General features: G+C 56.4%; 5 protein-coding genes across 5 annotated transcripts; all 5 read left to right on the forward strand.

The window, feature by feature from the left end:
• Window positions 1-95: 95 nt before the first annotated feature.
• LDBPK_343370 (phosphatidylinositol 4-kinase, putative) lies at window positions 96-1,931 on the forward strand (the record flags this gene model as incomplete). Its single annotated transcript, XM_003864448.1, has 1 exon — window positions 96-1,931. The coding sequence occupies one exon, from the start codon at window positions 96-98 to the stop codon at window positions 1,929-1,931; it is 1,836 nt and encodes a 611-aa protein (XP_003864496.1).
• Window positions 1,932-3,441: 1,510 nt separating this feature from the next.
• LDBPK_343380 (adenosine kinase-like protein) lies at window positions 3,442-4,608 on the forward strand (the record flags this gene model as incomplete). The annotated part of the gene is made up of 1 exon (XM_003864449.1): window positions 3,442-4,608. The coding sequence occupies one exon, from the start codon at window positions 3,442-3,444 to the stop codon at window positions 4,606-4,608; it is 1,167 nt and encodes a 388-aa protein (XP_003864497.1).
• Window positions 4,609-8,639: 4,031 nt separating this feature from the next.
• On the forward strand, window positions 8,640-9,161 carry LDBPK_343390 (hypothetical protein, conserved; the record flags this gene model as incomplete). The annotated part of the gene is made up of 1 exon (XM_003864450.1): window positions 8,640-9,161. The coding sequence occupies one exon, from the start codon at window positions 8,640-8,642 to the stop codon at window positions 9,159-9,161; it is 522 nt and encodes a 173-aa protein (XP_003864498.1).
• A 1,319-nt stretch (window positions 9,162-10,480) lies between these two features.
• On the forward strand, window positions 10,481-12,193 carry LDBPK_343400 (hypothetical protein, conserved; the record flags this gene model as incomplete). Its single annotated transcript, XM_003864451.1, has 1 exon — window positions 10,481-12,193. The coding sequence occupies one exon, from the start codon at window positions 10,481-10,483 to the stop codon at window positions 12,191-12,193; it is 1,713 nt and encodes a 570-aa protein (XP_003864499.1).
• A 1,087-nt stretch (window positions 12,194-13,280) lies between these two features.
• LDBPK_343410 (hypothetical protein, conserved) lies at window positions 13,281-14,816 on the forward strand (the record flags this gene model as incomplete). The annotated part of the gene is made up of 1 exon (XM_003864452.1): window positions 13,281-14,816. The coding sequence occupies one exon, from the start codon at window positions 13,281-13,283 to the stop codon at window positions 14,814-14,816; it is 1,536 nt and encodes a 511-aa protein (XP_003864500.1).
• Between the last annotated feature and the right edge of the window lie 664 nt (window positions 14,817-15,480).

Here is a 15,480-nt window from a genome sequence, read left to right on the forward strand (position 1 = left end):
GCCGGTATTCGTCTGCTTCGCTTTACAGCTCTCATACGACGACTTGAAAAGAGGCACCAACACACGGATACGGACGTCCTAGCGAACCTGGCAGAATGGGCGGCATACCGAAACGACGGGCGGAGGCGCAGCGCCGCTCAATGCTGAAAAATCTGCAGCTGATCTCTTTCACCGACCAGTCTGCGGAAGAGCAAGAGATGTGCGTCCGACAGCTCTATGACACAGATATAAGCACGTTGGAGGAGTGCCTGCTGCAAGTCACGCATGTCTGTATCACGCACCCGAACCCCAACGCGCAGGAGCTGCTGCATAACTTTATGCTTTGGCTTGCCGGCCGTTCGCTGAACATTGCGCTTCGCCTGGCGTGGACTGTGGATGCCGTATCAGCTTTCTATAGTTCTACTGGGTTTGCGGGGCGGCTCAAACACATTCACGACAAGCTCGAGAGCTACGCCATCAATCAAGGGCAACCGGCCGTTCCTTCCGACAGCACCAGCGGTGGCGACGGCAGTCGAACCTCCAGCGACCCCGAGGAGGGCCTTGGCGACGTGGATGCCAGTGTCGTGCAACGGAAGGAGGTACGCCTCAAGCTGTACAACGACGAGCGGACTTTTGTGACGACCTTGACGAACCTGAGCAACACTCTCCGCTTTTTTCCAGATCGCAACTACCGCAAGGACGAGCTGCGCAGAGGTCTGCGAGTGCTGAATCAACGGCTGGAGTCCATGCGTCTCGTCCACCCGCTCTGCACCAGCAGCGAATCTGTACAGTGGATCGTGAACATCTCCGTCGAAGATTGCACCGTTTTCTCGTCACGCGAGCGGGCGCCTTGCCTGATTCGCTACGAGGTCATCGTAGACGACACAGCGACTATGCAAGACCCGACCGTGACGCGGCTTCGACAGCCTGACGGGCGCTTCCGCGTCCGTGCAGACTCCGATGAGATCTTTGTTCCGGCACCCCCACCGGGGTCTGAGCCACGGGCCGCGCCGCTGGTAGAAGCGAGCGGAAGCGGTGCCGTGGAGGACGCGTCGCCCGAGGCACTGCAATGCTTGCACGCCGTGTTTGGCGAGAGCAAGAAGGCGCGCATGGCGCGCGTGCGCAAGTCGTCTCCTTGGGGTGCGCACCCAAACTGGTCCATGAACGCGATGATCGTAAAGGCTGGCGACGATCTCCGGCAGGAGGAGCTGGCACTGCAGCTCATCCACACTTTCCGATGCATCTGGCAGGAGGCAGGTCTGACGGTCCGTGTGAAGCCGTACGCAGCGCTACCTACGCATCGCGACTGTGGCCTGCTCGAGGTGATCGAGGACTCTGCGTCGATGGATAGCATTAAGAAAGCGACCCGGGTCAGCAGCATCTACAACTACTACCTCAAGGCCTACGATGGCGAAGACTCCGTTCTCTATCGCAAGGCGCAACAGAACTTTGTGGAGAGCATGGCCGGCTACAGCATCATCTCATACATCCTCCAAATCAAGGACCGGCACAACGGCAACCTCATGATTCGGCGCGACGGCAGCTTGGTTCACATCGACTTTGGCTTTCTGTTCGTGACGTCACCGGGTGGATTGAACTTTGAATCCGCGCCGTTCAAGTTGTCGCAGGAGCTCATCGACGTCATGGGTGGCGCCTCGAGCGACGCCTTCAACTACTTTCGCATTCTTGTCTACGAGGCGCTCGCGGCGGCGCGCGAGCGCTGCGAGGACATCCTCGCGCTGGTCTCTATCTTGACGCCAAACAACGCAATGCCCTGCTTCGGGGCGGACCCGGGCGCCGTCGTTCGCCAGCTGCGCGGACGCTTTCGCGACGACCTTCTCTCTGAGGCAGACTACGCTGTGTACGCGAAGGAGCTCATTGTGAACAGTGCCGACAACTGGCGCACTCGACGCTACGACCAGTTCCAGAGCCTCCAGAATGGGATTCTCTAGCAGGCAAACCCGTACACAGTGCCACAAACGGTGCTGTGCTCAACGCGCGTTCATGGTCGAGTGCTATCAGTGGCTGTCGCGTGGGGGAGGAGACGATTGGCTTTTGTGTTTCTACACGTCCCTGGTCCCCTGCATCGCCTGTACGTCAGTGCGTCTCTTTCCTTCCCTCTGGGTGACGTGTACATGTGTGTGTGTGTGTGTGCGTGGCTCTTTTCGCATCTTTGCCGCGTCTCAATGCGCATTTGCGTGCCCGCCGCTGCTGCCGTTCTTGTTGCCCTCATTGCGCGTCTTTACGCTTCTGCACCCAAGTGCAACCATCTCTTCTACTTTGTTTCCTTTGGCTCGTGATCCGCTGCACTGTCCTCGCGTCCTCGACCTCTCGCGTTCTTCTCAAAAGAGGAGAAAAGCACTATCGCCACCGATTCAGGTGTGCTACCACACTGGAGAGTGAGTGAGACACGGGAGTGGGAAGGTGCAGCGCAACCGTTGCCCCGTTTCCTCCTGCTCATCCTCACACAGGTTGCTTTCCTTTCCCGAGCCGTCTGTCGGTGCCCGTTGAGGTACCACTTGCGTGGCTATGCATGCTGCTATCCCGTCGCCACATCACCGTTTGGCCATACCGTGCCCTATCTCTTTTTTTTTTTTATCCGGCAGCGCACACATCAACACTCCATACCTGCCCTTCAGCACTGCTATTGAAAACAACAACCCCCGTTCTACGCCCCCTTTTCGCACACGCACGTACACGCAGACGCTACTCTTTCGCTTCTTTTCGCGTCAGGCGCGCGGAGCGCACACAAAGAAAACCGAGACGATAAAAGAAAAAAAGCGTTAGCGCGAGGAGCACCCATAACCAACGTACACGTCTCCCCCGAGCCTTAGCCCGCGACGCGTGCATTCCTGATCTGACTGCCGCATAGCAAATCAGAAAGTCCGCCATTCAATAGACACAGAGAACACACACACACACACGACACACAAAAAGAAACATTTTGAAAGACCCTAAAAAAAGCAACGCACCCACGCATCATACGGTGGGGGCAGTGGCGGCGGACCCAACGTGTTCGTTCGGGCCAGCCTTATCACGCAAAGGAAAGCAGAACCAACAAACGAACGGATGAAACGGTGTCGCCTCTTCTTCTGCGTGACGCCGAGTATCTGTCGTTCTCGCTCTTGCGATTTGGCGGACTCGCACTATATCAGCTCTCGTATGCAGCACCTTCGCTTTCTTGCCCTCACCTGTTCTCTTATGCGAGTTTTTCTTCGCCTTCAACTCGATTCGTCGTCGTTGTGCATTATTTGGCAAAGGACTTGGGCACTGCTCCCCTTCCTACCTGGCCCCAACGGCGTTGTACCTCAAAAGAGCACATACGGCTTCGTAGGGAGGGAGTAACAAAGGCGAAGCAACAGAAGCGGAGAAGTGTCTCGCATACAGGATCACCCCTGCAAAGGACACCGGTGCTCGCGCGCGCACATACAAGGACATACAGTGGCATACACATAGTTCACGATGGGGCTGGAAACCCTCAGCAACGGCACGTCGCCGGCCCCGATATCAGTTGTCTGTTTCGGGCATCCTTTGCTAGACATGATGGCAACCGTTGAAAACGATTTCTTGCGGGAGCATAACGTCGAACCAGGGAGTGTCACACTGGCGGCGCCGGAGCAGCTTGTTCTTTTCTCGAAGCTGCTGGACGAGTTCAAAGATCAGGTGGACTACGTCCCCGGTGGGGCCGCCATGAACACGGCGCGTGTTTTGGCTTGGATGCTGCCTGATGCGCACATCGCCTACGTGGGCGCACTGGGCAAGGATCGCTTCGCCGAAATCCTGAAGAGCGCGCTCACCAAGGCTGGCGTCGAGCAGCTGTTCGAGGAATGCGAAGACAAACCGACGGGCACCTGTGCCGGCCTCGTGGTGCAGAAAGATCGAACGTTGCTTGCTAACCTCGGCGCGGCCGTGACGTTGTCGTTGACGCACATTCAAACGGACGCCGTGCAATCTGCAATTGAGAAGGCCAGTTTGTACTACGCAGAGGGCTTCTTTCTCAACACCGCCTCCAGCCCTAACAATCTTCTCTACGTTGCCCATCACGCTCACCTGCACGGAAAGCTTTTCTGCTTCAACCTGAACGCGCCGTATATTAGCATTGCGTTTGAGAGCCGCCTACATGTTCTCTTGCCTCATGTAGACATCCTCTTCGGCAGCGACGAAGATCTACTAACGTACGCTTCTGTGCGGTGGCCGCACGACTTTGACCTGAGCACCCTCGGCACCGTCATGCACGCTAATTCGCGGCGCCATGAGGCGTTCGTGCGGTGTCTCGCGCGCATCTCCATGCTGCCGAGAGCCAACTCCGCCAGGCCCCGACTCGTGGTCGGGACCTGTGGGCCCCACGACACGTACGTCGCATGCGGCGACCACGTCCGCTCCTACCCAGTGCCGCCGATGGCGCAGGAGGAGATGGTTGACGTGAACGGCGCTGGTGACGCGTTTGTGGCGGGCTTCCTTGCTCAATACATCGTGAACCGTGATGAGTCTACTAGCGTCGTGGTTGGTCATGCTTCCGCACAGAACTGCATCCGGCATAACGGTGCCGTTGTGAGTGGTGCGCCCCCGGCGCTTACGCGCCGGATCAGCGGCACGACAGAGCCTGTCATGACCGCGAACTCCGCTTGAAGGGATGTCCTTCTTTCTCACCCCCTCACAAGCGCAGCAAACAGCAGCGTAGCACCGGCGCACCGATATCCAGGCGCCATCTTATGTTTGAATGTGCGTGCATATGCGTTGATGCATGTGCAGCCGGCGTGTCTTTGCGTATGCCCCGTTGCTGATTCGGTTTTTGCAAGTGTGCGTGTGTGGGTCGTTGAGTGCACCTGCGCACTTGTCGAGCCCGTGCTATGCAGCTAGGGACAAACAATGACGCTGCGTGCAGATGCCGAGGCTGCGGACTGGTGTGTCCTCCGCCCTCGCGAAGTGTGTTCCTCTTTCTGTTTTTTTTTTTTGTTTCTGTCTTCCTTTTGTGTGTGGCGTCATATGTCTCTCTCTCTTGCCTCTTCTTACCATGCCCCTCTCGACGGGCGTACTTGTACTCCTCTGTGCGCCACATCCTGCCCCTCCTTGTTCTGCTTTTCTTCACTCCTCACCAGCCCTCCCTCCCTCCTCTCCTTTAGACGCCTTCTTCTCTTTTTTTTGCTTGCAACTGACTTCTTCTTGGGGTGATGCGAGAAGCGTAGTGTCGGTACTCATTTTTGCGTGCAAAATGCGGGCTCTGATGTGGAGGGGAGGTGCACTTCAGCGTGATCTCAGAATCCAGCACACACGCCACTCAGCGTGAGGGATTCCAAGCAGACCTCCGTATCCCCCCGCCCAATTCCGAAGCGCCTCTGTTCATGATAGGGCCACGCTCCTACGACCTGAGGGAGCTCAGAGCGATGTATTGCTACCGATGTCAGCGGTCAGGTTCTGGATGGCGTTGGTTCGGAGCGGCCTGCGACAGTAAACAGGTTTGTGCCACCCATACAATGGATGAAGTTTCCACGTGACTCGATTGTATCTCTCACCCGGCCCTCACACTGTCCTGCTGGTGTGGGCTGCCTGAATGCCATCCCGAGAGGGATGCACCAGGTGTGGCGACCGGCAAAACGGGAGTAGCTGTGAGGCAGCCTTCGAAGCGGGTGGGCGGGTAGAGTTTGAGGCTGGGGCTGTGATTTCAGATGGCTGAGCCAGCACTTTGCTGTAGCGCGTGCCTACGGCTACTTCGCACCATCGCGATGGGCCTGTGACATGTGTAGAGTGGAGCTGAGCTTGTGCTGTACGTTATAGAGGACACATTGAAAGGAAGGAAAAAAGGTGAGATATGGGCGGCTTTTTCTGTGCGCAAGGGTTTGCTTTTATTCACAGCGTGCTCTTTCGACCACTTCATCTCCCCGCATCAACCTACTGCAAGCTCATATACACCCGTGTATATATATATATATATATGTATACAGACCCAATCACACAGAGAGGCGCAGTGGGTGAGACGCGAAGCGATGTCACTGTCAGTGAGCAGTCACCAGTGGTACACCGCTGCCCATGTCATGTGCGTCTGCGCGCAAAACGTTTTCTCTCCGTATGTGTAGAGGTGTACGCGTGCAAAAAAAAAAACAAAAGCAGGTTTGCCCTTCTGTGTGAGTGTGTGTATCTGTGTGTGTGTGTGCCTGTGCGTCTGTGTGCCGCTTTTTGTGTGATAACTTTTTCTTCGAATATTCTCTCTTCCACTCCTCCTCTTGTTTGGCTGAAAGTTTTCTTTTGACTGGAAGGGTCGAACACCCCTGTCTTCCGCCCCCCCCCCTCCCCCAGGTACACAGGCGCAAAGATGCTCAGCGCACACTCTGCCCTCCCTTTCTTCTCTCTGTTGAGACGCATGCTGATGCTCTCGGTAGCGTGTGCGTGCATATGTGTGCGGATAACTGTTTGCTTCGTGACTTTACTGTTATTAGTTTGCGGACGAACAAGCATCTCTTCGAAATTTCTCTCTTGGTTCTCCACTTCGAATGCCTGCTGCTGGCTGTTTTGAACCCATTTTTTCTTTCAGCGGTGGCTGATGCCGCAGCGACCATGCGAAAGAGAGTCAGGGATGCGAGAGGGAGGGAAAGAGGGAAGTGCGCACAAGCTTGCACGTACACAAAAGGAAGTCACACACACAAAAAAAAACGCGGCGAAGATGCCGAGCAAAGTAAGCACCATGCCAGCATTTGTGGTGACGCGCTTTTTTGTATGCTATGCTGTTGCTTTACGGCCCTCAGCGCTAGCCCTTTCATCGCTCTCTTGCTCTCTTCTTGCGACATAGCATCCTTGCTTCTCAGTCCAGGTAGCTGCCCCTTCCTTCGTTGATGGGGCTGTATAATGTACGTTTTGTTTTCGAGTGGCCTTCCTTGACCTCTCTCCCTTCCTTCTTCAATGGGCAGCCTTAAGCGTAAGGATAAAGGGAGCGGAGTGCTTGATTCTTCATCTTTTTTTTCCTTTGGGTATTCGCACTTGTCGCATCCTTCTTGTTTCCTTTCGTGCGCCTGTAGAAAGTGAAGCAGTGCAGAAGAGAACAGAACACATACACACGTACATACACACAAAAAGAATACTCAGCAAGTCAAAGTATCGTCACCGGCGGTGCACCTTGAGAGACCGAGGCAAGCCTCGGAAAGTAAGGAGGAATGGACCCTGCGCAAGCTCAAAGTGCGGTTTATGCGAGTTTCTAACCCCCCCCCCCCCGGCTATTGCAGCCGTGCTGCTGCATAGCGCGACGGAGCGGGCCACACAGAGGAGAAAGAGAGAGAGAGAGCACTGAGTGCAGACGAAGATCAGGGAAAAACTGCCGAGACGAGCGAATGCTATAGAAATGTGCGCGTTGTGACGCAAAGGCCCGAGTCTCATGTGATCAATGCATCCACTAAGCAAAGTGGTGACACGGTGTTTGCCCAGCTTTCAGCGCACGCCTCTCCTCGTGTAGGTTTGTCGTTCTCTGTATGTCTCCTTTAGCGAGTCTGCAGGCTCATCTGTGCCCTCTTCTTCAACAGCGCGCCCTAACTTGTTTTCTTCTCTCTGTCGCTTCCGTTCTCGTGCAGGACCCTGGACGCAACCCGCCTGGATTAAGGCATACAATCCACCCAGGTCTGTGAGGCGCCGATTGCGCAACACAAGTCCGAAGAAGCGCCGAAGCAGGACATGCAAAGACCGCTAAGCGCATGGGCCCGATTCGACGGTAGATGGTCCGTCCTCGATGACGAGGATGTGGCCGTGGTGCCGCAGAGGTGAAGTGAGCTGTGGTTGTGTATGCGTATATTTGATAATTTGTTCGTGGGGGAGAGAGATGTAAAGCAAAGAGAAGAAATTGCTTTTCTCTGCGCTCATGTACGCGTTTTCTTGAACTACGTGGCCCTCTCCAATTGTGCACGGGAGAGACCGCTACCCGATAAAAGTATGGAGAACGCATTGCAGTTCAATGGACGCACAAAGGGTGCAGAGCAGGCAAAGAATACGAGGTCATTCACCTTCTCTCTGGCTCCATGATCACGAATCTTGAATTGCGCTTGTCGCGCTGATTTAGTGCCGCAGCCGAGCTTGCAGAGATGCACAGGTCTCCCAGAGGGAGGTGCACCCCCGTCCGCGCGCCATATTCAGATATTCTGGCTTTGCTAACGCAAGGGAATTGGGGCTGAGCGAGGGCTTGGGGGGGGGGAGGGGGCTTATTCAACACTTTCATGGATCGCCTCCTCCCCTCCCGTAAGGTGAATCGCGCCATTATGAAGCTCCGCCACTCATTTCTTTTTTTTTTTTTGTTTGCAGCAAGATGCAAGAGCCGGTACGCTGTTCTCATGTCAAGAGCACCACACATAGTCATGCGCGACTCTCTCTCTTCTGCTCCTCGTCATCTTTTTTTGTCTTCTTTTCTCACGAGCGTCGTGTGGTTTCTTGTTGTTGTTCTTTCTTTTCCTTTCTACACGTTCGCCTCTCGCCGACTCTCTCTCCCACCGAACACAGAAAACGTCCACCCTTTTACCCCCCTCCCCCAAACAAACAAGAAAAACCCGAATAGTCGCCCTTTTCACACTTCATCATCTTCCCCGTGTACGCGTGTGATGATACGCTGCCGCATCTCGTGACGCGTGCGGTACCTGCGAGCCGCACACACACGCAGAGCAGCTGCGTTCGCGGCATCGAAGTCAGTCATGTGTGCAGCAAAGCACACCATTCGAGAACTTCGCAACGTCGCGGAGAGCCCATATCGAGCACAGGTGCTCTCGTGGTACCGACGGTGCTTGCGTGCGGCCTTCACGGCGCCATGGAGCTCCGACGAGGACGCTTTGTACGTCTTGGAGGAGACTCGGCGACTGTTCCACCAGAATCAAGGTATTCGCGATTTGGAGCGCATCGAGCGCAAGCTGCGTGAGGTTGAGATGCGATACGAGATGGCGCTCCACTACAACATTCCCTACCCGAGACCCTTCAACAAGATGCAGGGCTCAATGCAGGAGAGCGGGGTGCCGTACGCCGCTTACCTAGACTCTGCCTACGATCACATGGTCAACCCCCATATCGGCGTCATCGCCGAAGGGAGCGCGAATCTGGGGATAATGGGTGGGCTAGAAAAGTCTAGTCAATACTTTGAGGACAGCACTGGGGAGGCTGACGTGGATGGTCGAGCGAATCCCTACGACACAGAGGCGGAGCCACCATCCACTGTGCGCTGATTTCGTCGGCGGCGCTGTGCCGCATGTCGTGGAGTGTGCTGCGCTCCTTCTGGTCACGATCACCCCTTTCCCCTCCAGTATCGCCTTCACCCCGCTCGCTTCTCCTTTTTGCTTCACCCGCGTACAACCGCACTTACACAGGCAAAGCAGAGCTGTTCACTCCCCCCTCCCCCCTCCCGCTAGAACTGCACGTCGCGCCACTAACGCACCTCTCTCCGTTTCCTATGTGTTTCTCGCGCAGCTCTTGTGGATGGGCTGCAGAAAGGCGACAAGAATAGAAAAAAAAATAGGCGGGATGCGGAGTGCATCGTTACTTGCACACGACGCGTTGTCGTTTCAGGTACCGAGAAGGGAAGCGTCGCGTTTTTGTTTTTTTTTTTTCTCTCATGGATAGGGTTGCCCATCACGCCTCGTGCTAAGTCGCTGATCACGTCTTTTCCGTCGTCAGTGACGCTTCCACCCCCAGCGTTGTTGAGATAGCTACAGCACAACATCTCGGCACCTCTCGTCCTCTGCGACGAATCACTCTCGCTACGCCTCGTCACTTTCCTTGCTGTCTGGTTGACTTCGCCTCTTCTCACCTCGTCTTGATGCATTCGTGGTTTTTGTGCCCATCCACATACACACACACATACACACACACACACACACACATTCTCTCACAATGAACGCAACGGCGGCGATGCAAAGGGCGGCAACAGAGAGGCGTTTCGTGGAGCCACCAACTGCGGATCTTTTTCTCGCCTCTTTTTCGTTTGCTTGTTGCAAGCACTTATTCACTTTCACACACATTTGCGTACGTACACAGTGCGGATCGACACGTGATTGTTCGAGCTGTGGCAAGCGACGGTGGGCGCTGCCCTTTTTCTTTGCCGTTGTTTCGCCATTCACTTCCGCCTTTCCCGCATTTCTCATCCGCGCTCCTCCCTCGTTCATACTCTGCGAGCTTTACGTCCCCGTGTGCGTGCGTCTCTCCGTTGTTTCCTTCTCTCACATATTAACTCAGGACATCGCTTGTCTTTCCTCTTTTTAAGTTTTTATACCTGTATCTCGCAAGCTATCAATTGTATTGCTGTCTCGTCCTTTGTGCGTCTATTTCCACCGCATAAGGGTGTGCATCTTTTTCTCGCTTTCTGTTTTGTTGCTGTGGTCTTTGCAAGCGAAATCTACTGAGAGTTGGCGTACAAGGCGTGTGTGAAGTGACTCCCCCTCCCTCATCCACCAACTGCCGAGCTGACGACGCGCGAGGCAGCGGAAGGCAGGGTTGCCTCATTCCGTGTTCTGCCTTTCGGGGACAAAAGGGGGAAGGGGAGGGTGCAATGGATTCCGCCCTGCATGCCTTCCGGATGCATGGCGCCTCCTTCTATCACTGGACGAGCTACGTAGTCTATGTCATATACTCATGTCTCTTCTTCGCCTGCGAAGTGATCGCGGGTGTGCTTGAAATACCAACCGATGCTCCGCAATACGACGCGCTCACGCATCAGGCCAACTGCGCCACCACTTACGAGGAGTGGCTGCCCATCGCCTCCACGCTGGACGACATGGACGGCTTTCAGAAGTGGCGCACCGACGAGGCGTCGACCTACTTCTCTTTCGAGGGTGTGATGCGAACGATAGAAGAGCTGCTGGAGCTGCGCAGCGTCGGCAGCGCGGAGGCACTGCTGGACAATCTCCAGAAGCATGTGCACCGCTCCCTCTACGGCATCAGTCACCGTCGGTTGTACCTGTACAAAACCGGCACCAAAACGGTCATTCACTCGTATAACTCCCTCGTTTGTTTTCTCCTGGGCCGTGTAGGTGAGGCGGCGCGGGCTGACCGACGAATGGCCGTCCGCACACGAGAGGTGCTCTCGGAGATGTCTCGCGTTTACGGATCCACTGCACTGCTGTTGCAGGGTGGCGTGCTTGCGTCGTCGGCCCACTTCGGTGTGGCAAAAGCGCTGTATGATGCCGGACTTCTACCCCCTGTTGTGTATGGCAGCGGCAGCGGCGCGCTGGTGGCGACGCTTGTGTGCTGCTCCACCGACTTGGCCTCGCTGTTTCACAGCAGCAGCGGCAGCAACAGCATCGCGGAGGCGAATGCACTCCTCGGCACGCCCACCGCTGATTCGCGGTGGAAGCGCTTCCACCGGCTGCTGCACACTGGCGAAGTGTGCGACCCCGTTGCCCTGGCCGACTTCTTACAGAGAAGCATCGGCGACGTGACCTTTGCCGAGGCGTTTGCCCGAACTGGGCGTGTGCTGAATATCCCGTTTGTGTCCGCGTCGCCCGTGATGCCGCGCAGAAACGCTGACGTGGACGTTCAGCTGTTGAACTATCTTACGTCTCCCGACGTACTTGTGCGCTCTGCGGTGCTCTGCGCCATATGCCCGGCCGCTGCGGTGCATCCCGCCTCGTCGTCCTCCTACGGGCCAGCGGGAGGTGCAGCACCACCGACGCGCACGCTACTCGCACGAACACGGCTGACGAGCGCCATTGTCGCCTACGAGCCTCCCGTGGTGCATCAAAGCTACGCCTGCTCCTGGGGCGATCACGTCGGCTACGGGGTGCTGGACCCGGTGCAGCGAATGAGGGGTCTCTTCTGCATACGGTTTTGCGTCGTGTCGGATGCGTCGGTGCGTGGGTATCTGTGGCAGCTGTTGCACCAGAGCGCCTACAGGGACGGACTTCGGCACCGTACGCGTATGTGGGACTGGGCACGCTACACGTTTGCCCTGTGCGTGCTCGGGCTGGCGCATGTATTTCTGCGTCTGCTGGCGTGGATGGGCTACGACGCCATTGCCGCACCGTCGCCAACTTCCATGTGGACTTTCTTCGAAGATGATGTCGGCGAGAACATGCGCATGCACCCAATCTCGAGCGTGTGGTCGTATCTGCGGCTGTGTTACAGTCCGACAACGGCGAACATGCAGGTACTGGTCCTGGAAGGGGAGCGACAAGTATGGCCGAGGCTGGAGCAACTGCGCATGTCCATCTCAGTCGAACAAGTCCTGGCAGCCATGTTGAAGCGGCTTCCCACTTACAGGTGAAATCTCTGCCTGTGCTTGCGTGCTGAGGAGGAGGAGGGCCCCAACGTATGCGTGCGCGGTGCTTTCTCGATGCCTGTTGATCCATCACGACTTCCCTCCACCTGCCTTTCTGGTTACCCGCTTCGCCCTTGTACTCATCACCAACCGAGGGCCGGGCGCTGCTTCCTTTTCTCCTTCACACCGTTGGTGCTTCTCGCCCCCGTTTGCCTGCTTTTTTTTTCTTCCCTCGTTAACGTATAGCTCGAGCTTCTTTCGCTTTCTCCGGTCTCACGTACGGCCCCTCTGCTTCCGCAGTATTCCCCTCGACTATACGTGTGTGTGTGTGCTGCACGAATGGCAGCGTTGCCTTTCGTTTGCTGCTCCGATGGTGCTGTGCGAAGGCGCACACGTACGCAGGCGAAACAGATTTGTGCACTTGCACGAATGCTGTGCCGTGCGTCCTACGGTGTGTGTGCGTATGCCTCGCTCGCTCTTTGGCTCTTTTCATGCACGGGAAAACGAAAATAAGCAGCCGCTGCCCTTCTTGGGTCGAATCTAAATCGTCTCCTCTATTCTGGCTGCAGGGGGAGAGAGGAGGCTTGCGTTCAAGACACCAACCCCCTCCGTCTTTCGGAGAAACGCCGTTGACAGCAACACTGATGACGTAATCACTGTTGTGCGACCGAGAGAGCAGGAGAGTAAGCGGATAGTTGACAGAAGTGGCACATGTGAGCTTACTTCCAGGCTTCGTGAAAAATCATCAGAGCTCTCTGTCATGTGAGTGCTACTACCTCTACTCAAGGTGGGCCGACATTCCTTTTGCTCGCATTCCGATGAGATGACACACTTTTATTTTGTCCCTCTACTCCGCGCACCTTCCGTCATCTCTTGTTGTCGGGTTTCCTGTTGCCGGGCAAAAGCGGGGACCTTGTTCGCTGTGGACTCGCTAGACTTCGTGCTTGTCCTGCCTTTGGGCCTTCTCGCATACCTCAGCAGCGACTGCCATACGCCTCCCAGCTTTGTCTCTCCGCCCCTCTGCCTTTTCTGTGCATCATCTCAGCGGCGGTTTTTGTCAAAGGAGGATCACCAAAGAAGCACGCGCGCAGACATGAGGCTGCCGAAAGCTTTAGCAGTGGCTGCGCTGTGCTTCGCATTATGTGTGTGCACCGCATCCGTCGGCGGCCATCAGGTCGCGCTCATCTCGGACATCCACTACGACCCACTTTACGGCACCAGCAGGGCGCTAAAGTGCACGAGCGACTCTAGCCCTATGTATGGTATGCAAGGCTGCGACTCGTCATTGCAGCTGATGGCGCGTACCCTGGCCGACGTGTCGGCGCAGAACCCGAGCTTGGTGCTTTACACTGGCGACTGGCAGCGGCACAAGTTTGCCAATAGCAGTCTGGCTCCTGCCGCTATCTTCAAGGACATGTCGGAGCGCTTTCACAATGTCACAGTGGACGGCTCACTCGGCGCGGTTGCCTTCAGTGGGGCAATGGGCAACAATGATGTCGTGCCCGACTACTATTATTCGTTGGAGGACACGGTTTCGGAGGAGGAACTGGCGCACCGCGTGGCGGCGATGCGCGGCGCCGCGCTTTTGAGCGATGCAGAGGCTTCCGTGATGAGAAACTGCGGCTATTACACACATATGATGGATAGCGTACATGTGATTGTGCTGCACACGTTATTGTGGGCCCACGAGCTTCAGCCGCCGCTGCCCTCCAACCTCAGCGACCCGTGCAACCAGTTCTCTTTTCTGCGGAGTGAGCTGGCGAAGGTGCGGGCGGCTAACAAGCGAGCGATCATCATGGGCCACATCCCCCCTGGCCTGAACACGTACAATGTGCTTAAACGCGGCTTTGGCTCTGCGGCCGGTGACATGTTCTGGAAGGAGCAGTATGAGGCGACCTACAATAGCATCATCCGCGAGTACAAGGATCTCTTAGTGGTGCAGTTGTTTGGGCATACACACATGTTCAAGCTGCTCACGATGCCACGGAATGACGTACTGGGTATCGTCGTTCCATCCATCTCACCCATCTTCGGCAACCACCCGTCCTACCTGATGGCCAACTTCAGCGAAACCTGGGAGCTGGAGGATGCGCAAAGTCGCTACACCATTGGCGAAGGCGTATTCCACTCTGGACTCTCCGCCAAAGAGGTGTTGAGCCTCAATGCTGGGCTGCACTCCGTCTCTGATGTGCGAGCGGCCATCACTCTGCTGGCGACAAACGATACGATGTGGGATCGTTTCCTCACTGTATTCTGCGGTGGCGAGAAACGCTCTCAAGTGTTCCCACACAGGAAGTGCGACAAACAATGCCGCTACATTATTGTCTGCTCGATGCTGGAGAATAATCACACGTATATTCAGCGCTGTGTGGCCAATTACAGCCTTCTGCCAGGGCCTTCGCAGGACACTAGAACCACGGTCTTCATGACGGCCGGCATAGTCCTTTTTTCGCTGTTCGTGATGGGGGCAAGCGTGGCGATGCTGCTCATGATCCGCAGTGGACAGACAACGCTGTCGTGGTCGAATATGAAGAGCGCCATCTGGTGGAAGTCCCTTGTCTCGAAGCAGGGGAGCCAAACCACCCCCGTGTTAGAGAACGAGCTGGGAGACCGTCGCACGGTTGTTTAGTGAAGACACTACCCTCGGTCTGTTTGCGCTAGGCTTGTTAGTCCTTAGTTTGCTGTCCTCTCCTCTTCGCTGCGCAAACGCCCTGCTCCACGCACGTGTCCGAGGGAGGATCATGACACCCTGCCTTCTCCGCGTGGACACTCAACCAAGATGTGGGGCTAGCCGACGGGCTGCAGAGGCCATCAAAGCGCTCACGACTCGGCCTGCCGAGCTCAGGGGGGTCTGTCGCACGAATGCGGTCCGTCAAAGGATCGCCTCCGCTACTCCTACATGGCACGGTTTGAATCAACGGTGCTCCACGGTGCCGCCGCGTGGTTGGATGGCGCTGGTCGGAAACTGCACGAAGCCCTTGCGCACCTTCACGCCCAAACAGTAGCAGTCATCGTGGGTACCCTATAATACCCAGGCAACAGAGGCCTACTCGAAGAGGCCGAGCTCCTGCCTCTCGACTCCACAGCGCTGCTGCGCCGCGCACGCCTGCATCCCTCCGCAGCCACTCCAGGAGGCCGCCTTGCGCACTTGGCGTGGGGATGGGTGCACGCGCCGCATGGCGGTGTCGTCACAACGCCTCCGCAGCTCTCACGCCGGTGTGCAGGCATCGACACCCCTGCGGAGCTCCGCACGCCCGTTGCGCAGCTCTCCCCTACCCGCTGGTGCACAGATG

This window comes from Leishmania donovani, chromosome 34 (assembly GCF_000227135.1).
Source record: "Leishmania donovani BPK282A1 complete genome, chromosome 34".
Lineage (NCBI taxonomy): Eukaryota > Euglenozoa > Kinetoplastea > Trypanosomatida > Trypanosomatidae > Leishmania > Leishmania donovani.